This window comes from Podarcis vaucheri (assembly GCF_965113315.1).
Source record: "Podarcis vaucheri genome assembly, chromosome: 2".
NCBI classification, from domain to species: domain Eukaryota; kingdom Metazoa; phylum Chordata; class Lepidosauria; order Squamata; family Lacertidae; genus Podarcis; species Podarcis vaucheri.
In genome coordinates this window covers 26,309,547-26,335,190 of record NC_138760.1, presented here as the reverse complement: position 1 = coordinate 26,335,190, position 25,644 = coordinate 26,309,547, and the positions used below count along the sequence as shown (strand labels likewise).

The following is a 25,644-nucleotide window of genomic DNA, read 5'->3' as shown; positions in this document are numbered from 1 at the left end:
TCTCTGCAACGGACTGAGCTCCCATTGCTCTGTCCCAGCTCCTGCCAACCTAGCAGTTCGAAAGCACGCCAGTGCAAGTAGATAAATAGGTACCACTGATTTCCGTCACAGTGTTCTGTTGCACCAGAAGTGGTTTAGTCATGCTGGCCACGTCACCCGGAAAGCTGTCTGCGGACAAACGCCGGCTCCCTCAGCCTGAAAAGTGAGATGAGCACCGCAACCCCATAGTCGCCTTTGACTGGACTTGACTGTCCAGGGGTCCTTTACCTTTACCTTTTTTACCTTATTAATAGGCTGCCTCTTAGCCTGGAGGTCCAATGTAGCTTGTCATTACTTCAGTTCATTTCTAGAAAGTAAAGAGGCGAGTCTGGCTGGCCACAAGGGGTGTGGGATGGGAGGGAGCAGCAATAACTTTTCTTGAGCGCCTGAACGTTGGTGGCTTGTACTTACCTGGAAATCTGCTAAGAATGGAGTGAACTAGGAAGACGGGCTCATAGCTCAGTCCTAACGGCATGTATTTTGATTGCTGGTTGCAGGTTCTATCCCTACAGGCATCGCCTGTTTTTTTTTAAAAAAGAAAGAACAGGTAACAGGTGATAGCAAAGACTTCTCTGTCCCTGCCTGAGATCTCAGGGGAGCTGTTGCCAGTCAGAGGAGACAATAGAAGGACTGATAGTCTGACTTGATATAAAGCTAACTTCCTGTGTTCCCAGGACCCTCAGCAGGCCATTTTGCAGAGAGGGCACCTCAAGTATGTTATGTTGCTGGGTGTGGGAGCCAAAACGCCTGCATGTTCCTGTCTGAATGTGGCCTTTGGTCTCTGAACTCGATAGCGTTTTTCAGTAGTGCAAGATCCTGTCTTGTAACCATATCATTAGTCACAGCGCAGAAGCCAGGGGCTCCTCAACCCGCAGTCTCAGAAACTGGAAAATACGCTTTGAAGGTTGCAGGAGGTGCCGCTCAGCCATGATTTGTGAGATTCTAGCTTTTAAGACAGATGCTAGTCCACATTCAGAGGCAGACGTGTAGTTTCATGAACTGGAAAAAAAGGCTATACAGTGGTACCTCGGGTTTCATACGCTTCAGGTTACAGACGCTTCAGGTTACAGACTCCGCTAACCCAGAAATAGTACCTCGGGTTAAGAACTTTGCTTTAGGATGAGAACAGAAATCGTGCTCCGGCGGTGCGGCAGCAGCGGGAGGCCCCATTAGCTAAAGTGTTGCTTCAGGTTAAGAACAGTTTCAGGTTAAGAACGGACCTCCAGAACGAATTAAGTACTTAACCCGAGGTACCACTGTAATCAGAAATTGAGTAGCAAATTATAAGAGGAATCAGTTTTTCTTTTCAAAATACTGCAGGGTGGGTGTTTAAATCTGCTAATCATGGGGAAGAATTTTGCAAAAAATACAATGATGTGAAGATGTCCGCATACTTTTTTTGGCAAGAGAGGTGGGTGCTTTGTTTTGTTTCACACAGTATGAATTGAAATTTTGGGAATTTTTTTTGAACAGAGTACACCATCACCATGTACGATACCAAGAGTAAGGAGCTACGATGGAACGCCACCTACTTTGACTACGCAGCCACCTTGCCTGATGAAGACGTCCAATATAGTAAGACCTGGGGTTCTAATTTCAGGCTGAAATGCTAATACTGTACATTTCATATAACCATGAGTTCGCAAAGGCTTCGTGAGATTGCTTGCATCTCTTTACCTTGCAGAAATGTCCCACTTTGCATCTAACGGAGACGGACTGGTGGTCACTGTGGACAGCGAGTCAGGCGATGTCTTGTGGATCCAGAATTACGGCTCCCCTGTTGTAGCCTTTTATATCTGGCAGCGGGAAGGGTTGTGGAAAGTGATGCATACAAATGTGGGCATCGAGACCCTGCGCTATCTCACCTTCATGTCTGGCGAAGTTGGACGCATCACTAAGTGGAAGTATCCCTTTCCCAAAGAAACAGAGGCCAAAAGCAAATTGATGTGAGTACAATTTCTGCCCCTCCTAAATGGTATTATTTAAAAAATGTGTTTATTGTGTCAGGTCAACTTGGTTATTATCTAGCATGGAATTAAAACGTGCTTTCACTGTGGTCTCCCATTGCCTGCAAGTAACCTATGATTTTTTTAAAAAAATAATAATTGTACACTTTGCTTCTGCAGCTTATGTAACAAAATCACCCTATATTAAATAATTTGCATGTTCACAGAGGGCTTTTCCAAATGATTGTTTTACTGTCAGTCTTTTTTTTTTTTAGTGCCAGACTGCCTCAGTACCCAACCACCCCAAAAATACAATCCAAACAGAAATCCAAGATGTGATGGGTGTAATGGGATATTCCTGAAACCGAAATCATTCGATTTCTGTTTGAGGAATATGTCATGTATCAGTAGCCTCTTGAGAGGTTAAAATCTTCTAGCAAAATCCCTGCTCCACAACCCTGCCCTGCTTTTTGTGAATGTTCCCCTCCCCTGCCCTTTAAATATATTGGTAGACTCTTGCTTCTCCTTTCCCATAGTGTATTTCTTCCCTGTTCTTACAATAATGACTGTGATCCAAAGACTTGCTTCAGGGACCCCACCACATTGATCCATGTGCAACATCTCATAGTGACTGGGAGGTGTTGGGGGTGCTGAAATGAGATAGGCAGATCCACAGGAATCCAGGTCAATTTTTTAAAGTCAGCCAATGACCTTACTTAGCGATAGCATAGCTATCCCCCCCCCCCCCCGTAGCATGGAATATATTTCACTATTATTCCTGGACTGGAACTAGCACCTCTATAGGTTTGTTTGGCTTCTTGTCATCTGGGAAGGCCTGGAGTGACAGGAGATCAGGATATACGAACGTTTAAGTAAAGAAAAGAAGAGTTGTATGTTTGTTTTTACAATACGCCGTAAAAAACCAGCACTTACACAATTCAGTTTACTATCCTGCAGTCATGCTCAAAGATTTTATTTGATATTTCAAGATCTTTCTGTGAAAGTATAGTCATACCTTGAAAGTTGAACACCTTGGAGCTCAGATGTTTTTGCTCCCGAACGCCGCAGACCCACCGCAGTGATTGTTTCAGTTTGTGAACGTTCTTTGGAACCCGAACGTCTGTCGCGGCTTCCGATTGGCTGCAGGAGCTTCCTGCAGCCAATCGGAAGCCGTGCCTTGGTTTCTGAACTGTTTTGGAAGTCAAACGGACTTCTGGAACGGATTCCGTTCGACTTCCAAGGTATGACTATAACGCAGTTTCAAAATACAGGGACACCATGGAATTTAATAAGGCAGAGTTTGGGTTCAGCCCTCCCAAGTCAAGTAATTAGCACTATAAACATTTTTTTTAAAGCAGCAGCTGTATTTCCATATTTAATTCATAATGCTTAAAATGGAGATACAGATTTGAATGCAGACATGCAAACAGGAAACTGCTGTAGCCCATACAGATGAATGGCACTGGTGTAAAACATGGAAACGGGTTTTGTGGCTGTCACTATAGACTGAGCCCTTGGAACATTTGGGCCTAGTTAACAGCTGTTTGTGATATTTTGTACTTCATTTTCCCAAAACACCTGGTCCTTTTTGTGTATATATTTCCGGTTGCTCAGCTTGATGTTATCATGCAATATATATAGTGATATTTGCAGGTGGTTGTGTTATACAGTGGTACCTTGGTTTATGAACTTAATCTGTTCCGGAAGTCCGTTCTTAAACCAAGGCGCGCTTTCCCATAGCAGTGCAGGACTCAATTTACAAATGGAACACACTCAACAGGAAGCGAAACAAGTTCTTATTCCAAGGCAAAGTTCACAAACCAAAACACCTACTTCCAGGTTTGCAGCGTTCTTCATCCAAGTTGTTCATAAACTAAACTGTTTTTAAACCAAGGTACCACTGTATATGTATGGTGACACTTTTGTCTCTCAGCCATTTCGGGTTCACCGAAAAAATAAGTATAGAAGTACAGTCATACCTTGGAAGTCAAATGGAATCTGTTCTGGGAGTCCAACTTCCAAAATGTACAAAAACCAAAGTACGGCTTCTGATTGGCTGCAGGAAGCTCCTGCAGCCAATCAGAAGCCACAGAAGCTCCGTTGGATGTTCGACTTCCAAGAGAATGTTTGAAAACCGGAACACTCATTTGTGGGTCGATTTTTTTCGGGAGCCAAAGCGTTCAAGTTCCAAGGTACGACTGTATCTTAAATAAAGAAGTAAACGGCAGGCTTTGTAATATTTTCTTCCTGTCTCCCTTCTAGGCCAACCCTCTACGTAGGGAAATACTCTACGGGCTTGTATGCATCGCCATCGATGGTTCATGAAGGAGTGGCTATTATGGTAAGCTGGGCAAGAGGCCTCATCTTTAGGAAGGACAATTTTCAGAATCTGGAATCCAGATGCAAAAAAAAAACACAGAGAAAGGAACCTGAGCTCTTTTCCTGCATTTCTTCGCAATGGGAATTCATAATCCAGTTTCTACAGTGTGCCTGTCGGTATCTGTCTTGGGTGTGAAATGGTTTTTAATTGATCGGTCCCATTGGGATGTATCATTGGAAGTGATTACAAAAATGAAACGAATGAATAGATGCCTTAGGGTAAATTTTATTTATTTATTTATTTATTTATTTATTTAATCATTTGTCCCAATTGTGGGGAAATATTTTATTCGTGTAAATGACAAGAATCAAAGGCTTATTTTGTTCAAAGGAAAAAAGAATAAGCAAGCTACATGAGTTCAGCAAGCAGATAAGAGTAATTCTGGCCATTTTAAATAGGGGGGAAGCAGAAAAAGACACTGGTAAATTGCTTATTATTTTAAGGCATTTATAAACTGTTTAATCATTAGCAATTCTAAGCAGTGTACATGAAACTGAACCATACAGAGAATTAAAACAATACAAAGTTATCCTCAGACCGAAGATTGACTTAAAATGCCTGCTGGAATAAGGAAGTCTTTTGTGATGTTCAGATCTCATTCAGGAGCGAGTTCTACAAGCTTGGTCTAGATGCAGTAGCTGTGGCAACCATGGTGTCACTTTAATGACAAAAAGTAAATGGATTTGCATCATTTTCCTTTGATAATTGCTCTCCAAATCTTAATCTATTAAAAGTATTTTAGCAGTTTCATCAGTGAAGCCCTTCCCGTACAAGACTCAGAAACGGTCTTTGTCTTATCCCATAATTAGCATGGCTAAAGTACTTCTTTGCAATGCCCAGGCTTGAATTAATGACCCAAATAAAATACATGAAATTACCTTCTGAGCAGCTTACCGTATGTCAACAACAGAGGCGCCTTTATGGCCCGTGTTCTTTGAGCTCATTGTTTGCCTGAAACATCTGTTAATACGTTAAAAATCGGCTTGAACATCCGTGGTATAAAATGAACACCCAATAAAATTTAAAAATTTCTTGTTATCTTTTTAAGTGTGACATTACTGCATTCAAAGAACAGGAAGTCATTGCACAATTTCCCTCCCTCTCTCTTTCTCTCTAGCCCCGGGGAAGTCCCATACCGCTGATTGAGGGTCCCAAAACACACGGCGTAACAATTGAAGAGTGTGTTATCACCCCCAGTACAGATCTGAAGTTTTCATCCGGATTTAAACAGAAGAACAGTTTGCGCTATTTGAGGAATCACTGGCTTTTAATAGGTATCAGGAAGTAAACATCAGGATTTTTTTTCTGTGTTGCACTGCCCTCTGGTGGATAGAATTCAAATTTTAAGATGCAGATTATATCCTCAGATTTATTTAAGGGTTTGATTTAAGAATTTACCAGGGGATATGCAAAATGCAAATTCTTGATTTTAAATATTCAGTCATGCCTTGCTCATACCATAAGATATCATGAGCAAGAACTTAAGAACAAAAAAATTACTGAGCAGGCATTTTGCAAATCCATTAATTTACAAGTTAACACACCATTTTACAGGAATTGTTTTTGGATGTATGAAGCTTGCAGTTGTATAGTTATCGGCCCATCGCTACAAGACATGATAGTGGATTAGGTAAAGGTAAAATGCATGCCAAAGTTTAATACGTACTGGTACATAGTTAACTGTAGGAAATTCCCAACTACATCACGAATTACTCACTAATATGCAGCTCAGTTGGCAGACCATCTTAATTTCAGGGTTGTGGGTTCAATACATGTGTTGGGGAAAAGATTCCTTCTTTGCAGGGGTTTGGACCAGGTGACGCTTCCAGCCCTACGATTCTATGGCCATTAGCTTTAGAAAGCTATTAAATTCATAGAGGATGTGTTTATCCAACTAGCAGGCCAGTGATAGCTAAATGGGCCCCTATATCAGAGCTGGGAAGCCTTTTGCAACCTTAGGGCCACCTTCCCTTCAGGGAAACTTCCCAAGGGCCACATACCAATAGTGGGCAGGGCCAAAGGCAAAATATCAAAGAACCAGTTTCTGCATTTGACTAGGGATAAGTTTCCATACTTATGCCTGCCTGTGCCCTCCATCCAGATTGGCAAGAGGCAGTATCGGACTTGACGGGTGCATTCAAGCCAAGCTTGGGGAGTGTAGCAGGGCGAGTGAGGCCATCTTTTCCTCCTGGGAATAACAGAAAGCACGTTCTTGTTTCCAGGGCACCACGAAACACCATTATCGGCCCCAACAAAGATCCTGGAGAAATTCCCAAGCAATTTGCCAAAGCGGCACGAAAATGTGATCCCGGCGGATTCGGACAAAGCTGCTTTTGAAGAGGTTGGTGAATCAACGAGGTCTCGTTTAACGGCGTCAATAGGAAAGTGTCATCACAGAATACATTCCACGTTGTGTAAAACGTATGCGCGTGAATGAGGTGGGGGAGACAGGATTTGCATGAGATTCCCCAGTCATGTGCGTGCAAATTGCAGGATGCGCTTTTTTGTTGAGCATGCTTTTAAACAGATTGGGCGGGGGGAATCGTCCATTAATTTTTCCAGTCAGATGTGTTTCTCGCTTAGATGTTTGCCATGCCTCAAAGGAACAAGGTGCACACATCGGCCTCTGTTTCTGTTGCTCTGCAACAATATCTCATTCAAAATACGACCTTTACGTTCTCCCCAAACCAGGAAGTTTGTGGGTCTCCCAGCTGGGAGCAGTGTGAAGGCTGTATTTTAGATGCGATGTTCTTTCAGACGCAGCGGGGGAACTTGTACACCCTGTTCCTGCCTAGGTGGGTAACGTCCAAAGCCGCTCAGTACAAACTCATTAGTGTGAGTTCGTGGGCTTTGTGAACAGCACAGGAACACCGGATGCAGCAGTATAGCTAAAGCTAAGCAGGCGTGGAAGATCTCGGTCCCTTAGGTGGGAGAACACAGGGAGCCCCATTTAAGAAAGGAGTATTAATATATATATGTATAATGTTTTATATTTAAATAAATGCAACAGTGAGTTTATTGAGAAACATGGCCAAACTGCTTCAAAAGCAGCTTCGCAAGACCAGGGAAGTTCATAGGAAATAAGCTCTAAAGGATGGCAGACTTGTTTCCTTGTTTTATTTCTATCTGCTTAATAGTGAAAATCGTGTTTGCACGGCTATCTTGGGTCGGAATCACGTCTTTAAAAAGCATGAATCAGTTCTTGATATATTTGCTTAGAAACACTGAGCACTGTGCAATTTCTAGCCACTTTTTATTCACTCCCCACCACCCCGGATCTTTTAAGGGTTGAAAATTTGTTTTGTATTCATTTTCATGTTCCATTTTGGAATGTAAACTGCCTTGGGGGAGGGTTTTGCCCTGAAAGGTGGCATAGAAACATGAAAAATAGACCTTTGCCTAATTGTACGTTGTTAACTTTGCAAGCCATTATCCTTCTTGACAAGTGCCCTTTTCGTAAGCAGCTGGGCAGCCCTAATCGAGGTCGTTCCTTCCGTGGAAGCCCCTTGAACTAATGCCGTCTTTGGTTCTCTCAGGCAATCAATATGGGTGGCAGTTCCAGCAAGGACTTGCCTCCTCCCATTTCGGAGAATGCTGGAGAGACCCCCGGCCAGACGCCACCTCGACCAGAGGCTCCCGTCGATTCCATACTCAAGGATACGGCTACCGTCATCCTGAGCACTTTCCTGCTTGTTGGCTGGATAGCCTTTGTCATCACGTATCCAATGGTAATTGGCCAGTTTGCAGCATGCTAGTCTTGTGAATCAATAAGAAGGGAAGGCGTCGTTGGTGCAGACTAACAGCAAGAGCATGGACATTTTGAGGTCGTTTTTTATTAAACAGAGATTTATGCCCTCCCAAACATGACCTCAATAAGTCCTGATGGCAACTAGCAACGTAATCTTTAAAATAACCCATGGGGTACAAGAGAGTAATGCACATTTATATATTCATTTTCTAAACAGCTTTCTTAAAAGTCTGCACTCCAAGAACTGGTCCTTAGTTAAGTCAGGGATATCTTTGTTCTGTATCAAATACAGTGGTACTTCGGTTTTTGAACGTAATCTGTTCCAGAAGACCATTCGACTTCCGAAATGTTCGGAAACCAAGGCACAAAGGGCAGTCTGCAAATTCAATACAGAAAATTGGGGGGGGGGGGGACCTCAGCGGAAGCTGTTCGTCTTCCGAGGCGCGTTCGAAAATGGAAGCATTTACTTTTGGGTTTTGGGCATTCAGAAACCGAAACGTTAGAAAACAGAGTTGATTGTTTGGGAATGCCCCACACTATTTGGAGGGACAAAGATAAATAGCTACATCTAAGTGTGGGGTTGGGAAATTGCTTGAAGCTCCATGTCAGCTGCTTCCCACAAAAGTGCATGTTTTTATCTCAAAGTAAAACAATTATAATGTGCATTTTTATCATTATTGGGAAATGCATTTTAAATTAATTGCACTATGAATTTCCTGTTTGTTGACACTGTATGAAACCAGCGTTCCATGGTTGGAAGCTGTGAAAATTAAAGCTGTTAATGTTGAAGCTAACCGTGAGTTGTATCCAGAGTGCCCCTCTGCTCATGGGAAGCTCCTTGCCCTGTAAGAGGGGATGGGGCGATTTTTGCAAATTCTCCTTTCTCCTGCAGCCTCCCACACTGTTCCAAAGGGCGCACCCAATTCTCTGGAGATTTGGGGAAGTGTGGGGGGCTGCACTGAGATGGAGGAATCAGCAAAAATTCTGTTTATGGAAACCTCTGCTTGATTCAAAACCCTACCATGAATGGAGGCATACAGCTGGATACAACCTAAAGCCACAAAGCAAGTAAACATTGAATGCAAGAAAATCAGCAGTTGGAGATTCACAAAATAAAGTTTAATTTCCCTCCATATTCCTCCCCTCCCCCTTAAGAGTGTGCATAATCAGCAACAGCGACAACATCAGCAATTCCAGAAACAGCTGGAGGAGAAGATACAGCTGTTGCAGCAGCAGCCTTTCAATCCTCCCATTGACTTGCCCCCCGAGGCAGAATTCCTGGATGGCTCCTGCGTTAGGCCAGAGAGCTCAGCCACCAGCTCACCAAACATGTCTCCAAAAGCATCCAACCACTCTGCCTATTCCAACGTCTCCGCTTCTGATGTCGGGAGCTGCCTTTCCACGGAGCAAGAAGAAGGTGATAAAAAGCAAACTTAACCTTTTCTTGTAGATTCAGGCTGTGTACACATTGCGAGCTTAAAACACAGCTAGTTTGTTCTCCGCCCCCGCCCCCATTCAGATAGGAAAAATGGATCAAGACACAGTATTTCATAATCAACCATAGGATAGATATTGATTGTGGCTAATGTTGCAAGTGCACCAATGCCCAAACCAGCAGTTTGGATCCAGACTAAATGGGGAGGGTATACACAGCCTAAGAATGTAAGCCCACACTTCTACCAAGGTTTAAGCAAGCCTGGATGGAGAGATGTCAACAGCCCTCTGTCCCCAGCCTATTTCAGGATCAGGCGTAGAGATTATTATTTTTAATGAATCTTTTGAAAGTTTGGACATACATGAATTAGCATACATCTGTTCCTTCAATGGGACGCGGGTGGCACTGTGGGTTAAACCACAGAGCCTAGGACTTGCCAATCAGAAGGTCAGCAGTTCGAATCCCCGTGATGGGGTGAGCTCCCATTGCTCGGTCCCGGCTCCTGCCAACCTAGCAGTTCAAAAGCATGTCAAAGTTCAAGTAGATAAATAGGTACCGCTCCAGCAGGAAGGTAAACGGTGTTTCCGTGCGCTGCTCTGGTACGCCAGAAGTGGCTTAGTCATGCTGGCCACATGATCCGGAAGCTGTACGCCGGCTCCCTGGGCCAATAAAGCGAGATGAGCGCCGCAACCCCAGAGTCGGCCACGACTGGACCCTTTACCTTTTTATTCCTTCAATGAAGTTGGTTCAGTTCACCTTGTATGACACCGAGGACTACCTAATCACAGTGTCAGTCTTGGGAACTTTTCTAGACAATCCTTGTATTGTATCCCAATGCCCAAAAGCTAGGACAGACAGCACATTCCCGGTTTAGTTTTTGGCAAGCAACCAGCTGGAAGAGAGCTCTGCAGTTATGGGACAGACACTGAGCACCTTTCTCCATGTGCCTCCATTGCGGAGACTGGTACACAGGTGGTATCGTCAGTTGGCATTAGAGATTTCAGCAGAATGTCAAGGAGAAAGATGCAAGAATTGCTCATCCTCCCGACAACATATGCAGTAACAACGCCTGTCAGGTGAATGTTGGGTGAAGGATAAGAACATTGTTATGGCAATGCAATTGTCAGTCTTTGCTGTTACTCCTACAGACTGATTACACAGCTTAGTGTACAACATAAACAAGGCCAGATAGCTCAGTTGGTAGACTGTGAGATTCTTAATCCCAGGGTTGTAGGTTCGAGCCCCACATTGGGGGAAAGATTCCTGCATCAACAGGGGGCTGGACTAGATTGGGGTCACTTCTACAATTCTATTATTGCAACTGGTGTTGCTAAATCTGAATACTTTGTTTTAAAAGAAACCAGTTAAGTCCTTAAAGGTAAAGGTAAAGGGACCCCTGACCATTAGTTCCAGTCATGACTGACTCTGGGGTTGCGGCACTCATCTCGCTTTATTGGCCGAGGGAGCCGGCGTACAGCTTCCGGGTCATGTGGCCAGCATGACTAAGCCGCTTCTGGCGAACCAGAGCAGCACACGGAAATGCCGTTTACCTTCCTGCCGGAGAGGTACCTATTTATCTACTTGCACTCTGATGTGCTTTTGAACTGCTAGGTTGGCAGGAGCAGGGACCGAGCAACGGGAGCTCACCCCGTTGCGGGGATTCGAACCGCCGACCTTCTGATCGGCAAGTCCTAGGCTCAGTGGTTTAACTCACAGCGCCACCCGTGTCCCTCCTTAAGGACCCGTTAAGTCCTTCAAGTACCCTAAATGTCTTTCCTTCCTTTCATGGTGAGCCTTTAAGTGCCACGTGAGAATATGTGCCTCAAAGGTGCCATGGGTATGTTCATTCCCCCCCCCCTTTCCTCTCCGCCCTTCTCCAGATGAAAACATGGCCACTATAGCGGTTGGAAAGATTTCGTTCAACCCGAAGGATGTGCTTGGACACGGAGCTGAGGGAACCATCGTTTACAGGTAAAGCACCAGACACGAATGCTGTACACCAGAGGCAAAGGCTTCTTCCAGACTATTGCTATATTGTGGGAGAGGTTTGATTGCATACCGACAAATTCAGGTTGTTGCACCATTAGAGTAGACTTGGTGTTCTTGCAAAGCTAGCTTTTTTTAAAAAAAAAAGTAAAAGTAAAAAAGATGACTCTTTGCAGTAAGGCAAATGCACTGGCAAGTGTAGTATAACAATTTCTTCTTGACGCAAAGTCGCATGACCTCCCCACAAGCCAGTTGAAATGAATGCCTGGTAAACTGTTGATGTTGCATAACCTTCCCAGCAGCTTTGTGCAAACAAATTGGGATGTGGATGCTCAATAAACAGGTTGCCTGGAAGCACAACGAGGGATGCTTATGAAGCCAGTGTCTGTGGTTCTTTTCCTGAGTTGTGTGTTGGAAGAAGCAGCTCTTATTGCATTTTCTTTAAACATGCATGCCTATATTGTTACTTGTACACTTGCTGATGTTTGTGTCAAATGTTCACATTGGGCAGGATTGAACTAACAAGCCCTGCTAGCGGAAGCCCACACATGGACTCTTGCTAGCATGAGCTAGCTACTTTGTGCTACTTTGCTGCTTAGTGCTACTTTGAATGGCTCTGTTTCTTTCCATCTGTTTCCAGCACTGAAAATTAATTTTGTGGCCTTCAGAGTTAAAGGTCTGCATGGTCTCTGTCACCATATTTATTCCATGCTGCATTTACCCTTTCCAGCTTATCCTTCGAAGTACGGAGTGAGATTGACTGTCGTGTGAGAGGGAGGCCCACCCACTTACACAACAGGGCTTCACCTTCCCTCTGCTGGCATCCCAAAAACCTGCTCTGGAGGGTTGGTGGATTCCACCAAAGCAGATAATGGAAGTGCGCAGAAAGGCTGGAGGAGCAGAGAAACTAGAAATTCTATAGCACAAGCATTGGAAGCCACCCATGGCACCTTTCTCTCTGCCTCTCTTGGAGTAGTTGCTTCTCTTTCTTATTTGTGTCTCTTGTGTAGGAAAAAGTATGGCACCCCTTGCAGCATAACTGCCACCTTTGTGATGGCCACACAAGTGAGGAAGCCATCTCGTGCATCAACTTACTCACATGTTTATCCATACAGTCCAAAACCTTTCTCTTTCCAACCCAGAATAAAATTCCTTCAATACAATTGGAAGCATGGTAGCAAGGCAAGATCCTAGCTGAGTAACACAGTTAGATGCTAAGGAGTTTCTCTGCTGTATCTACAGGGGGACATTTGACAACCGAGATGTTGCCGTGAAGAGAATTCTCCCCGAATGCTTCAGCTTCGCTGACCGGGAGGTGCAGCTGTTGCGGGAATCTGATGAACATCCAAACGTGATCCGCTATTTCTGCACGGAAAAGGACCGTCAGTTCCAATACATAGCCCTTGAGCTCTGTGCCGCAACTTTACAAGAGGTAAACTATGGATTATATATGCATCTGCAGCTAAAACTGGGGGGCTTGGCAGTTCAAAAGAAGAGAAGTTTCCATTTTAAGTTACAGTAAGGCCACAACTTACATGGGGGCTACATTCCAGGGATCCAGCCTAAAGCCAAAATTGCATATAGTCATAACATGTTGGGTTCAATGGTGGTGGGATTTTCAGTCTTTTCCTGGATGCCCAAGCGTATTGCCAAGTGCACGTTAAATGTGCATATTTCAAGCTTGATTGTGTGATGGGGTGATGGCTTTGCATCTGAATAGATTTTTTTCTATACTACACACACTCAGGAATCACACTCAGGGAAGTTACTAGAGGCGAATAGACTGCTTCTGTTCTAATTCTCTCCCATTAGCACAAATTTAAGCATACAAGGGGACACAGGTGGCGCTGTGGGTTAAACCACAGAGCCTAGGGCTTGCCAATCAGAAGGTCGGCGGTTCGAATCCCCACGACGGGGTGAGCTCCTGTTGCTCGGTCCCTGCTCCTGCCCACCTAGCAGTCTGAAAGCATGTCAAAGTGCAAGTAGATAAATAGGTATCGCTCCAGCGGGAAGGTAAACGGCTTTTTCATGCGCTGCTCTAGTTCACCAGAAGCGGCTTAGTCATGCTGGCCACATGACCCGGAAGCTGTACGCTGGCTCCCTCGGCCAATAAAGCGAGATGAGTGCCGCAACCCCAGAGTTGGCCACGACTGGACCCAATGCTCAGGGGTCCCTTTACCTTTTAAGCATACAAGATCATACACAGAGCGCAGGGAATACCAAGCTATGCAGCTAAATCTTCTGCATGTTCACTCAGAAAGAAGTTCCACCGTGCTGAATAAGGCTTACTGACAAGGAAGTATGCATAGGACTGCAGCCTTAAACTCATCTTGACTTTGTTTATATGCAATTCTAGTATGTGGAACAGAAGGACTTCAGTCAGCATGGTTTACAGCCAATCACCCTCTTGCAACAGACAATGTCTGGTCTTGCGTATCTCCACTCTCTCAATATTGGTAAGAAACCGTTTTATTTTAATATCCAACCACTGCAGTGGCTCAATTTTTTCTCTTTCAGAGAAAATTAAGATACTTAGAGCTGGGAAGGAGCAATGGTATTATTATTGCTAGATATAAGGCTGTCGGTGCACATTGCCCCTTTGTAGAGCAGGCTTTAGTTAGGGGCTCAGTTATAATAGGGTTTGGAAAGATGACAACTCACCCCAATGCAGAGTGTGTGTGCTCCCCAGTGAAGCCTCAAAAGTTTTGGAAGGCAAGAACAAATTTGATAGGGAGCGTGGGTGGCGCTGTGGTCTAAACCACTGAGCCTCTTGGGCTTGCCGATCAGGTCAGCAGTTTGAATCCCTGCGACAGGGTGAGCTCCCATTTCTCTGTCCCAACTCCTGCCAACCTAGCAGTTCGAAAGTGAGTAGATAAATAGGTACCACTGCAGCAGGAAGGTAAACGGTGTTTCCATGCACTCTGGTTTCCATCCCGGTGTTCTGTTGCGCCAGAAGCGGTTTAGTCGTGTTGGCCACATGACCTGGAAAGCTGTCTGTGGACGAACACTGGCTCCCTCGGCCTGAAAGTGAGATGAGCGCCTCAACCCCATAGTTGCCTTTGACTGGACTAAACCGTCCAGAGATCCTTTACCTTTTTACCTGTCCTTACTATGTCCTATTGTGATATCACATACTTAGCTAGAAGCACATGAGAAGGTCTGGGGTCAGCATCTGAAAGTGCAGGTAAGGAACCTGGTGCAAAGTAAGGTAGTAATGCCCTCCAGCCCACCCAAATTTAAAGGAAAACTGGGAAAGATCTGTGCTAATGGAGTAAGTATGTAACATAAGCCCATTGAATTGAGATAAATGTATTTAAGCAATACAATGGCTCTTTTTACTAATTAGAATCTCCACTTTCTTTATATTAGTGCACAGAGACCTGAAGCCGCACAATATCCTCATCTCCATGCCGAATGCCCACGGAAAGGTCAAAGCCATGATTTCCGACTTTGGCCTCTGCAAGAAGCTTGCAGTGGGCAGGCACAGTTTCAGCCGTCGGTCCGGGGTCCCAGGCACTGAAGGCTGGATTGCTCCAGAGATACTGAGTGAGGACTGCAAAGAGAACCCGGTAAGTCGCCTGCACTTCTTCTTAGGACTTGAGCCTGGGCCATATCTGGTTTTCAACATGGTGATATATCAGCAGCTAAATACTGTGATATGTTGATCACGATGTCTGGAATGTATCTCAGCTGCTTCTTCCTCCCCGTCTCCTGGAGAAGCCACAGGGCCTGTCATGTACTCCCCTTTCTCTTTTAAACTAAGCTTGAGGTTTATAGACTTCAGTACTGGAATAAATTATTTTAAAAAACACAACAACCACCTGCAGCAGATTTGGCAGAGTTATCTGACCAGTACACTATGAGTGAGACATGGGAGTTAGATATATCTGGTCCTTGAGTTCTGAGTTGTTATAATTAAAAGTTGTATACCCGTAGGTCTCATCCAAAGGTGCAAGAAAGTTCTTTATGTTTCTGCCAATAACTTGCATACTTTCATTTGCTGTTATATTTCAATCTCTCTTTTAAAATGCTTCTCTTTACAGACACACACAGTGGATATTTTTTCAGCTGGATGTGTCTTCTACTACGTGATCTCTGAAGGCAACCATCCATTTGGCAAATCCCTGCAGCGGCAAGCCAACATTTTGCTGGGTGCCTACAGCCTAGATTTCCTCAATCTAGAGAAGCATGGTAAGCAAACAGAGAAGTTTTCCATTATTGTGAAGCTCTGCACTTCTGTTGTTTCCGAAATAAATGTATATTTATACCTAGAGAAAATACAACCATAGCATTCAAGAGTTGTTAGATAGAGTAGGAGACTTAGAGTTCAAATGGAAACTGAACTTTGCTTGTGGAACTTCAGAAAGTTGCATAGACTTCTGTATACATATTTCTTTCTCTTTTTTTTCAACAGAGGACATAGTTGCTCGTGACTTGATAGAGCAAATGATAAGTACAGATGCTCAGAAGCGTCCTTCGGCTAACTGTGTACTAAAGCATCCATTTTTCTGGAGTTTGGAAAAGCAACTCCAGTTTTTCCAGGTGAGTCGCAACCCTTTGGTCTGCTATTTTAATTTCACAAGCTTAAATCTGTACTGGATTATATACCGTATTTTTCGCCCTATAGGACGCACTTTTTCCCCTCCAAAAATGAAGGGGAAATGTGGGTGCGTCCTATGGGGCGAATGCAGGCTTTCACTGAAGCCTGGAGAGCGAGAGGGGTTGGTGCGCACCAACCCCTCTCGCTCCCCAGGCTTCAGGAGAGCCCCAGCGCCAGCCCCACAAGGTCGGGGGACAGAGGGAGGTGGAACGCCGCCATCCCACTGTCTCCCGAAGTGGTTTGGAGGCAGGCGGCGGGGAGAAGAGCGCTTCTCCCCGCTGCCTGCCCCACCACTCCGGGGACAGCAGGGAGACGCAGCGCGTCTCCCCCCTGTCCCCGGACCTGATCTGAAGGTGGGAGACGGGGAGAAGAGCGCTTCTCCCCGCTGCCTGCCCCACAAGCGCCTGGGGGGGAAATAAATTTTTTTTTCTTTATTTCCCCCCAAAAAAACTTGATGCGTCCTATGGGCCGGTGCGTCCTATGGGGCGAAAAATACGGTACACTGAAATACTACATTTCAGAACCCTATATTGCACTGCTTTGGGGCCTGAGGCTGCTTTGGAGTGATGATTGTGCTGAGGGAGCTGCAGTCACTAAGCTTTGGGCTGCTGGAGAACTAGACTTCTGCCATTTACTGGAACCTTTTACTCAAAATAGGAATCTGCCTTATACCAAGTCAGGCTATTTGCCCATTACAGCAGCCCTCCAGGGTTTCAGACAGAGAGAGTCTCTTCCAGAAAATGCTGGGGGGGGGGGGCACATAATTCTGGAGCCGAATCTCAACAGGCCGTAAATGTGTGCTGTCGATTTCAGGATGTGAGTGATCGAATAGAAAAAGAATCCCTGGATGGTCCAATAGTAAAGGAGCTAGAGAAAGGAGGCAGAGCAGTGGTGAACATGGACTGGCGGGAGCACATCACGGTCCCTCTGCAGACAGGTGAGACTTCATTTTATTACCTTCATATAGAACTTGTTGGGGGTACTTAAGACTTACTGGTCACTCTTCCACTACAGAGTAAAGAAGCACTTTCAAAAGCAAACCACTTGTTTGTTTCTTTTTCTTTTGTGGTACCCCGGCTACCAAGAGGAAAGAAATGGGCTGCTTGGCTTGAGTTTTTAATCATTCCAGTTTTACTTCTTGCAGATCTTCGAAGATTCCGATCCTATAAAGGCAGCTCAGTAAGAGATCTCCTGCGGGCAATGAGAAACAAGGTATGTGAATTCTGAGAAGCCGACTGCATAAGTACCATTGAAAGCATGTTTTGAGGGGTGGAGCAGCTGGTCATGATGCTTGGCCTCCTCATGCACCAAGGAGCTTTGGTGCCTGAGGTGAAGCCCTTGTTGGCTGGTGGCACGCTGTGCCATTGGAGTGACCACCGCCTGCCTGCCCAACACCCTGCAAGGCCAGCTCTGCAGGGCTCACCGGGGGCTGTGAGCTCTTGCGTCCTTCTCATGGTGCCCTCCAGCTGAAGGGCGGCTGAGAGGCTCGCAGAGCGTTGTGAGGAATGCACTCTACACCGCCCCCCCCCCCCAGCAGGGTAGAGTGTGTTAACCACACTTGCCAGGTTCTGCCCACCACAGGGCTCCTTCCTTGAAAATGTTGGGAAGGCCAAATTCCCCTCACCACCACCAGATGTAGGCCTGGGCGATTGCCTAGGATGAGTATGAGGGGCTGACTGCAATGATGGCTTCACTTAGCTGTGTACTGCAAGTGAAACTGCCACCTCTTGAGTCCCTATGTAGTGTAGTGGTTAAGAGCGGTAGACTCGTAATCTGGTGAACCGGGTTCGCTTCCCCGCTCCTCCACATGCAGCTGCTGGGTGACCTTGGGCCAGTCACACTTCTTTGAAAGTCTCTCAGCCCCACTCACCTCACAGAGTGTTTGTTGTGGGGGAGGAAGGGAAAGGAGAATGTTAGCCACTTTGAGACTCCCTTGGGTAGTGATAAAGCGGGATATCAAATCCAAACTCCTCTTCTGCTTCTTTAAACTGCTTGGCTGAGGAACATGCCCTGGCCTCAGCTAAACAGTTTTACAGAACCCCCCGGCCATGCGGTCTCCGTTCGACTTCCCCTCCTGAGGCAGGCCAGCGCATGCTTGTCTTGGCACAGGGATTGGGCTCAGCCAGGCGGTGCTGCTGGTGAGCCCAGTGATCGCCAGCAGCCCTGCTCCGCAAGGCACGGACAGGGTGACTTTGCACCCTGCGCCTTGCAGTCTTCGCCTGGGAAGGTGGGCTGCATCTTTTTCCTCCCGGTGTGGTTATCCCCTCTGGGAGGAAAGAGACACAGCACGCCTGCACAGGCAAAGGTGAAGGCAATCAAACACACAGAGCCCAAATATCCCGGCTGCTCAAGCAGCAGGGACATTGGGGCTCACTCAGCTGGGGGCAGGAGCCTTTTCTCCACCCAGCAGAGCAGCAGGCTGGGGCAAAAGCGCTCCAGCTCCCGCGGTGAGAGCCGACGCAGTTTCACCCCGCGGATTATTGCCAAACATTGCCCAGCCCCTCATCACCAACACCACTGCTGCAGGGCACATTCACACTGCCCTGGCAGCTCTGCGAGGCCGGGGTTGGACCGAACGATCGCAGCCTTGCAAAGCGGCATGGTGGGCACACTCACGTGGAGGAGAGGCTGTGGCTAGCTGAAGGCATTGGGCCATCATGTGAGGGATCTGCTGGAGCTCAGGGAAGGGAAGGGGCTGCCACAGTGTCTCCACTGCTTCTGCCCCCAGGTCACTCCCTCCTTGGTGGGCAGTGGCGCCTGGCGGCTTCACCTGGCAGCATATTGCAGGCGAAACCAACGCCGCTTCTGAGTCCCTCTTCTAGGAGCAGCATCGGTTTCACCTGCGATATGTTACCAGGTGAAGCTGCTATTGTGCTCTGCCCCTCATACTGCAGAGGGAGGTGCAAGCTGCATCACTGGGCCGATACAGCTTGTTCCTCCCTAGGCTTCTTCAAACTGCTCCACTGAGGCACCCACACGTTCCTCAGCAGAGCAGTTTAAAGACGCCCAGGGGGCTGAGAGCCAGTGTGGTGTAGTGGTTAAGAGCGGTGGACTCGTAATCTGGGGAACCGGGTTCGCTTCCCCGCTCCTCCACATGCAGCTGCTGGGTGACCTTGGGCTAGTCACGCTTCTTTGAAGTCTCTCAGCCCCACTCACCTCACAGAGTGTTTGTTGTGGGGGAGGAAGGGAAAGGAGAATGTTAGCCGCTTTGAGACTCCTTCGGGTAGTGATAAAGCAGGATATCAAATCTAAACTCCTCTTCTTTTAAAAGCCCAGGGTAGGGACTTCATTAGCCTGCTCTTGTGAGCCCCTCGAGCCAGAAGGACATCGGGGCTCACTCAGCTGGGAACAAGCTGCACCGTCCCTGCGAGGAGCCTGGTTTGAGGCAGCCTATTTCTTCCACCTCATCGGTCTGGGGCCAGTGCAGCTTGTTCCCAACATCAGGGTGTATCGCCAGATTGCAGTGTTTGGCTGGTGATACATTGCAATGTTGAAAACCTGACACAGGCCTGGCCCTGTGGCTCCGGCCTGGAGGGTGCCTGGGGCCATGCCTCTCCAACCCCTCTGAAAAATGGAATACCTTGTGATTCTGCCTTCTTTTCCTTCCAGAAACACCACTATAGAGAACTTCCGCCCGAGGTGCAGGAAACCCTTGGTTCCGTCCCAGATGACTTTGTACGTTACTTCACCTTGCGCTTCCCTCACCTCCTGCTGCACACCTACCATGCTATGCAAATCTGCCGCCAGGAAAGACTGTTCCAGCCTTATTATATGCAGGACTCAAGCAGCCACGTTTTTTCTGCAGGTGGTGTTTGAGAGCCGGAGACTCTTTGTTCTTTGCACAAACAGGGCTGTGAAACAGGCCTGTCCTTAGCAGGGTGACTCGAGGGATCGTCAGAGAGTTGAAAATCCTCTTTGAGAGTCCCGGACTTATCCAACGTGCCTTGAACTCTCTGCCTGCTCTGACTCAGGAAAAAGGGGCTCCGGGTAGGAATCCAAAGAAGATGCTGTAACTTGCAGAAAGCTTTATCCTACAGAAGTCGGGAGCAGTCGAAAGGAAATTCCTAAGCGGAAAAGTGAAAGGGAGAATCTAAAACAGCTCTGCTTGGCACAAGCAACATTATTCTCAATGCCTACACTGTTTGCTCTTTACATACTGGCATTCAAGCCACTTTACTGCACAGAACAGCAAAAAGACAGACTGAAACCGTAACATTGCCAAGCCCCTTATGGATCTCAGGAAGGAGCCTTTTAAGTGTAGCACACCATTTCCAGCCACTTTTGTTCCACTGCCATGTTGTGCACTTGAAGCAACCAGGGACCCTGATTTTTAATGGGAAGTGGCAGATTCAGAAAAACGAATGCAGTGGTTCAGCGAAGAGGCTAGCCCTCCAAATACTAGTTTTAAAATAGTTTTGTGTAGACATAAAATTATCCTTGAACTCGCCAACTGGAAGCATCAGTCCAAATACTAATAGCTGACAAATACAGAAGGATTGGCATGCTACGGTATTACAAATCCAGAAACCTTCTGGACCAAGGTTTGGCTTTGGCTATAGTGCTGGAAATCCCTAATTCCTTTAGAGAAATCCGTTCAGATGTCATTTCTGGTTTCTTTCCAAGAATGTGACTAGCTTAATAGTGTGATTTAGATGCAACAGTTGACACAGCTAGAAACGCTCCTTAATTTTATTTGTAAATCTTAAGTTGTTTTGCTAGAGAAAACAGAGCTGGCGGTTTAAAAAGGTACAGGAAAACCTGTGTTTTTTTAATTTTTAGAAACTCAGTCTCTTGGGAAGCTATAAAGAGAGAGAGGCATCTGCTTCCCATCTCGAAGGATGCAGTTTCCCTTTTCAGTGTCCCTAAAACAGTGATGCACAGGGCATGTGCAGAAAGCATTAAGAATTCCCACTGATGTGCTCTCCAATGTCATATTTGTAGTATTCTTTTACCAAAAATATTTATTTTACATATTTATATTTATTTAATTTTTACTTACAAAGTGGTACCACTTTGAAATGGTACAAGTGTAAAGCATGCCAAATCTTTTTTAAAATAATAAAAAAGTAAAATCCGCTCTGGTGCAGTAATCTTTTTTTTTAAAAAATTAGGTTGACAAGGAAAAGGTATACTGCATCTTTTCAACCAAGCATATTCATTAGATCAGGATAAAATGTTCTCTCACACAAGGAAGTTTTTAATCTGTGTGGCTGTAATCTCTCTGTGTCTTAAAATGAATAAGTTATTAATGGTTAATTATATGATTGGGCATTGGTATGGGTATTTGGTTTTTTTGCTTTGTCTTTTGTCCTCATCATTTTTGGGCCTTACATTACAGGGAAATGGGTTTTTTTCTAGTTTTATAATGCAACAGCAGATATCAAGGTAAGATATGCAAATATGGACGTTACAGGATGTGAACGCTTGAAAATGATGGTAGTCTTAACCTAACTTAATTGAAAAATCATATTGCCTATTTTTGTAGCTCTACTGTACAGTACTTTTATATTTCTTCAAAATAAGAAATTTACACAAAAATTAAAAGTAGATTTTGAAACAGTTGTATGGTGTCCTTTCATTTTAAAATGGTGTGCATATGATCGGGCAAATTCATGGAGAATAAGACTATCAATGACTATGACTAGGGGCAGTAATGCTTCTAAATACCAGAGTGCTTGGATTCTGGCTCGCTTGTTTCCCCCCAGGCATCTGTTTGGCCACTGCAAGAACCAGGATACTGGTCTTGACAAGTCACAGGTCTGACCCAGCAGACTTTCCTTATATCATTTTTTCTAAAAAAATATTTGTTTTATTAATTTTAACATATAAATTATAATACATACCACAAAACTTCACATCTTATACAATCTATTTTTGAACTTCCATCAGCACCTCTGATGATCCACCATTCTATCATTTCTTCTGCATTTCTTTAATTCATATCGCCTTTAATTATCATAACTAACCATCCTCCCCTTTATCCATTTTTGCAATAATTCGAATAATTCACCTCACAAAACTTCTTGCAAACCTACAAACGTAATCTGATCATCACAATTAGTCCATAAATTTACGCCAGTCTTCTGTGAATCTCTGGTCCCTCAGATTTCAAATTCTTCCAGTTAATTTATCTAATTCTGCATAGGACTTTCCTTATATCATATTCATATCTGTGTGTATTGTGTGGCTCTTCAATCCAAGAGCCCTGACTACAAGATTCGGGGCTGGAAGAGTAAAAGCTAGAAAACTGGAAGTGTGCCAGCTTACTGTTCCACACAACAGTTCTATGGCAAGAACACACCAGGAAGGCGAAAGTGCCAATTGACTACCTTTCTGTGGAGAGTTACAATTATATAACTCTGCAATTACGGCTTTTAATTCCCCACCCCCCAAACAATAAGCAGAACTAAATGAAAAATAAATGCTGGCGTGTGCATACATACAACCCCCCCCCCATGCAAGTCACATAACGCAACTGCTTGCCGCATGAAGATGGCCAACACAGGGAATGTAGCAGGCCTTACCTTTGCTTGATTTATGTCCAAGTAGAATAGCTGCAGATGGTTTTCTGATGCACCTGCTGGGGCTTCTGAGAGTTGAGATGAAGCAATAGTGCTGCCGGAATCATCTGTGACCCATGAGATCAGGACGTTATAAAAATACGCTGCAAGAAGAATAGATATGATAGTGGATCCGTTCCCCATGGTGCAGATGGACAGAGAAACCTTAGCCTGCATCAGACCCTACCCCAGTGTTTCTCAACCTGTGGGTCCCCAGATGTTGTTGGACTACAACTCCCATCATTCCTAGCCAGCATGACCAATGGTCAGGGATGATGGGAGTTGTAGTCCAACAGCATCTGGGGACCCACAAGTTGAGAACCGCTGCTCTACCACCTGGTCTGTAGCAGCTGATAGACCATAATATGTCTGTGCAGGGCAGTTTTAGAGTGTTAGCGCAGGTTCAGGGAAGGACCGAAATAAAAGTTTCACTGTACAGTGGTACCTCGGATTACATATGCTTTAGGTTACATACGCTTCAGGTTACAGACTCCACTAACCCAGAAATAGTACCTCTGGTTAAGAACTTTGCTTCAGGGTAAGAACAGAAATCGTGCTCCGGCGGCGTGGCAGAAGCAGGAGGCCCCATTAGCTAAAGTGGTGCTTCAGGTTAAGAACAGTTTCAGGTTAAGAACGGACCTCCAGAACAAATTAAGTACTTAACCCGAGGTACCACTGTACTGTATTCTCCGACTTTGGCTGTGTACACAACCAGACTTTCAAAGCATATCCGCTCCCTCAATAATTCTGGGAACTTAGTTCACAGACCTACAAGTCCTAGCACCCTTCGTAAGCTACAATCCCCAGGTTTCTTGAAGGTCTATGTGCTTCAAAAGTCCCCTATAATAATAATAATAATAATTATGTATGCAACCAGTAAATATATACAATTAATAATAATAATAATGTATGCAACCAGTATGGGAAACGAGCTATACATGAGGCAGAATGCCCTACCATCCACAAGGAGGCAGTAATAAGGACAGCCTGTCAAAATACAGAAGTACAGTTCTTTTCTACTTCAAATTAGAACTATAAATGGTTTCAGTAGAAATAAAGGCATTGGATAGGGCAGGAAGAAGAGGGAAGTGCTTCTGGCAGAACTGTTACTCCACTTCAACTCAGAGTATTCAAACTGCAAAGGCTAGCGGCTGATGCAAATGAATATTGTTATGAGTTTGGAGTGTTAAGCTGGGTGCCAGACCCCTCTAAATCCTGGATGCAGCGAGTGTTAAAAGCTAATCGGGACAGGCTAGCTTCCTGAACCCCTGGATCCAGCAAGTGTTAAACTATTAAGTCAGGCTAGCTTCCTGATGAGGTAAGGGGGGCTCATGGCAGATGATACAAGCCAGAGTAGAGAGTAGACAGGAAATGCTGGGGGGGGGGGACAGAGAGCAAAATGTTTGATTTCTGTTTGAATCCAAGGCTGCAGCTATGGGAGAAAGAAGACCCTTTTGGGGTGTTCATGCCACAAACAGTTCCATCATAGCTTCAGGTGTTAAGGTAAAGGTAAAGGGACCCCTGACCATTAGGTCCAGTCGTGGCCGACTCTGGGGTTGCGGCGCTCATCTCGCTTTATTGGACGAGGGAGCCGGCATACAGCTTCTGGGTCATGTGGCCAGCATGACTAAGCCACTTCTGGCGAACCAGAGCAGTGCACGGAAATGCCGTTTACCTTCCCGCCAGAACAGAACAGGTTCAGAACAGTTTCAGGTTAAGAACGGACCTCCGGAACGAATTAAGCACTTAACCCAAGGTACCACTGTACTTGCACTTTGACGTGCTTTCGAACTGCTAGGTTGGCAGGAGCAGGGACCGAGCAATGGGAGCTCACCCCGTTGCGGGGATTCAAACCGCCGACCTTCTGATCAGCAAGCCGTAGCCTCAGTGGTTTAGACCACAGCGCCACCCACATCCTTTGGCTCAGGTTGTATATATGTGTAAATAAACCATATATCATGACACCACAGTCTCTGCAGTGCCTCATTTCCAAAGGGAAACGAGAACCCAGGATAAGCGTCTGGAACCCCTGAAATCTTGCACCGCTCAGGAATTGGGTGGCATGCGACAATATCTATCCCCACAAATGAGTCAGAATGAATGCTCAATAAAGAGTAGACTTAGTCCACTGTGTAAACTTTGTGAAAGCAAAACAGGATGCTCATGAAACAGGTTGCCTAGAGGAGCCCAGTAACCAAAGTTGGCTTTTTAGAAGGCACGCACGCACATGCAATTGGCAGTGGGCAGGCAGGCAGCTTTAGCTAAGGCCCCATCTCACCAAATCATGGGGGAGACTAGTAAGTGAAGGATGAGCGGTTGCCTGCACAGGCAGTTGCAGAAGATAATGTTTGCTGGCCTTTTTCATCCTCTGCTCCTCCCTACTCTGCTCTCTGGGGAGCAGTTTCTGTTGCTATGTAACTGCATATGAAACTACAATGAGTCATAACTGAGAAGGATATTGGGTCAGGGTGGAGCTGTGGAAGCACAGCTGTTTTATCAAGTCAGGTGTTATGAAACGCTGTTATGACAGCCATGACTGTGCTTTTATTTTGCTCTCTGCTAAACAAAGAAATAAATATATAAAACTACACAACATGGGACATATTAATGGTCTATCTAGCCTAGTACTGTGTCTCCAACAATGGCCAGTTCTAAGCAATGGGTGCTGCACATTCCATTTCTTGTTGAAAACATGCACTCAGTGGCGCAAGGTCCATTATTATGTATTAAATTTGAATACAGCCCTATACCAATGGGTCTCGGGGTGCTTCACAGTGAATCCTCTGGGCAATTGGAGAGAACCCCCAGCACAGTGCTTGGGAGGAAGAGAGAAAGAGAGAGGATCGTTCCATCTGGCAAACCAAAATGGCTGCTCCAACTGAACAATCAGTGATATTCCATACATTGAATTCCTCCCAAAAGCTGCAACAGCAACAACAAATAAACAAAA

General features: G+C 45.4%; 1 protein-coding gene and 1 long non-coding RNA gene across 2 annotated transcripts in view; one reads left to right on the top strand and one right to left on the bottom strand.

The window, feature by feature from the left end:
• The window catches only part of ERN1 (endoplasmic reticulum to nucleus signaling 1), a 64,908-nt gene extending 43,217 nt beyond the window's left edge, over positions 1-21,691 (top strand). The window contains exons 7-22 of the mRNA XM_082212421.1: positions 1,513-1,614; positions 1,724-1,985; positions 4,248-4,326; positions 5,483-5,639; positions 6,588-6,706; positions 7,902-8,093; positions 9,269-9,530; positions 11,429-11,519; positions 12,777-12,966; positions 13,891-13,990; positions 14,904-15,103; positions 15,578-15,725; positions 15,949-16,076; positions 16,948-17,071; positions 17,279-17,346; positions 19,744-21,691. Coding sequence (XP_082068547.1) covers positions 1,513-1,614; positions 1,724-1,985; positions 4,248-4,326; positions 5,483-5,639; positions 6,588-6,706; positions 7,902-8,093; positions 9,269-9,530; positions 11,429-11,519; positions 12,777-12,966; positions 13,891-13,990; positions 14,904-15,103; positions 15,578-15,725; positions 15,949-16,076; positions 16,948-17,071; positions 17,279-17,346; positions 19,744-19,950 — 2,429 coding nt within the window. The 3' untranslated portion in view covers positions 19,951-21,691. The remainder of the gene's footprint in view (positions 1-1,512; positions 1,615-1,723; positions 1,986-4,247; positions 4,327-5,482; positions 5,640-6,587; positions 6,707-7,901; positions 8,094-9,268; positions 9,531-11,428; positions 11,520-12,776; positions 12,967-13,890; positions 13,991-14,903; positions 15,104-15,577; positions 15,726-15,948; positions 16,077-16,947; positions 17,072-17,278; positions 17,347-19,743) is intronic.
• On the bottom strand, positions 17,162-19,996 carry LOC309526667. Its single transcript, XR_014216813.1, has 2 exons — positions 19,858-19,996; positions 17,162-17,325 (listed from the first exon to the last, which is right to left on the bottom strand). It is a non-coding gene; the product is annotated as an uncharacterized lncRNA (long non-coding RNA).
• Positions 21,692-25,644: the final 3,953 nt, after the last annotated feature.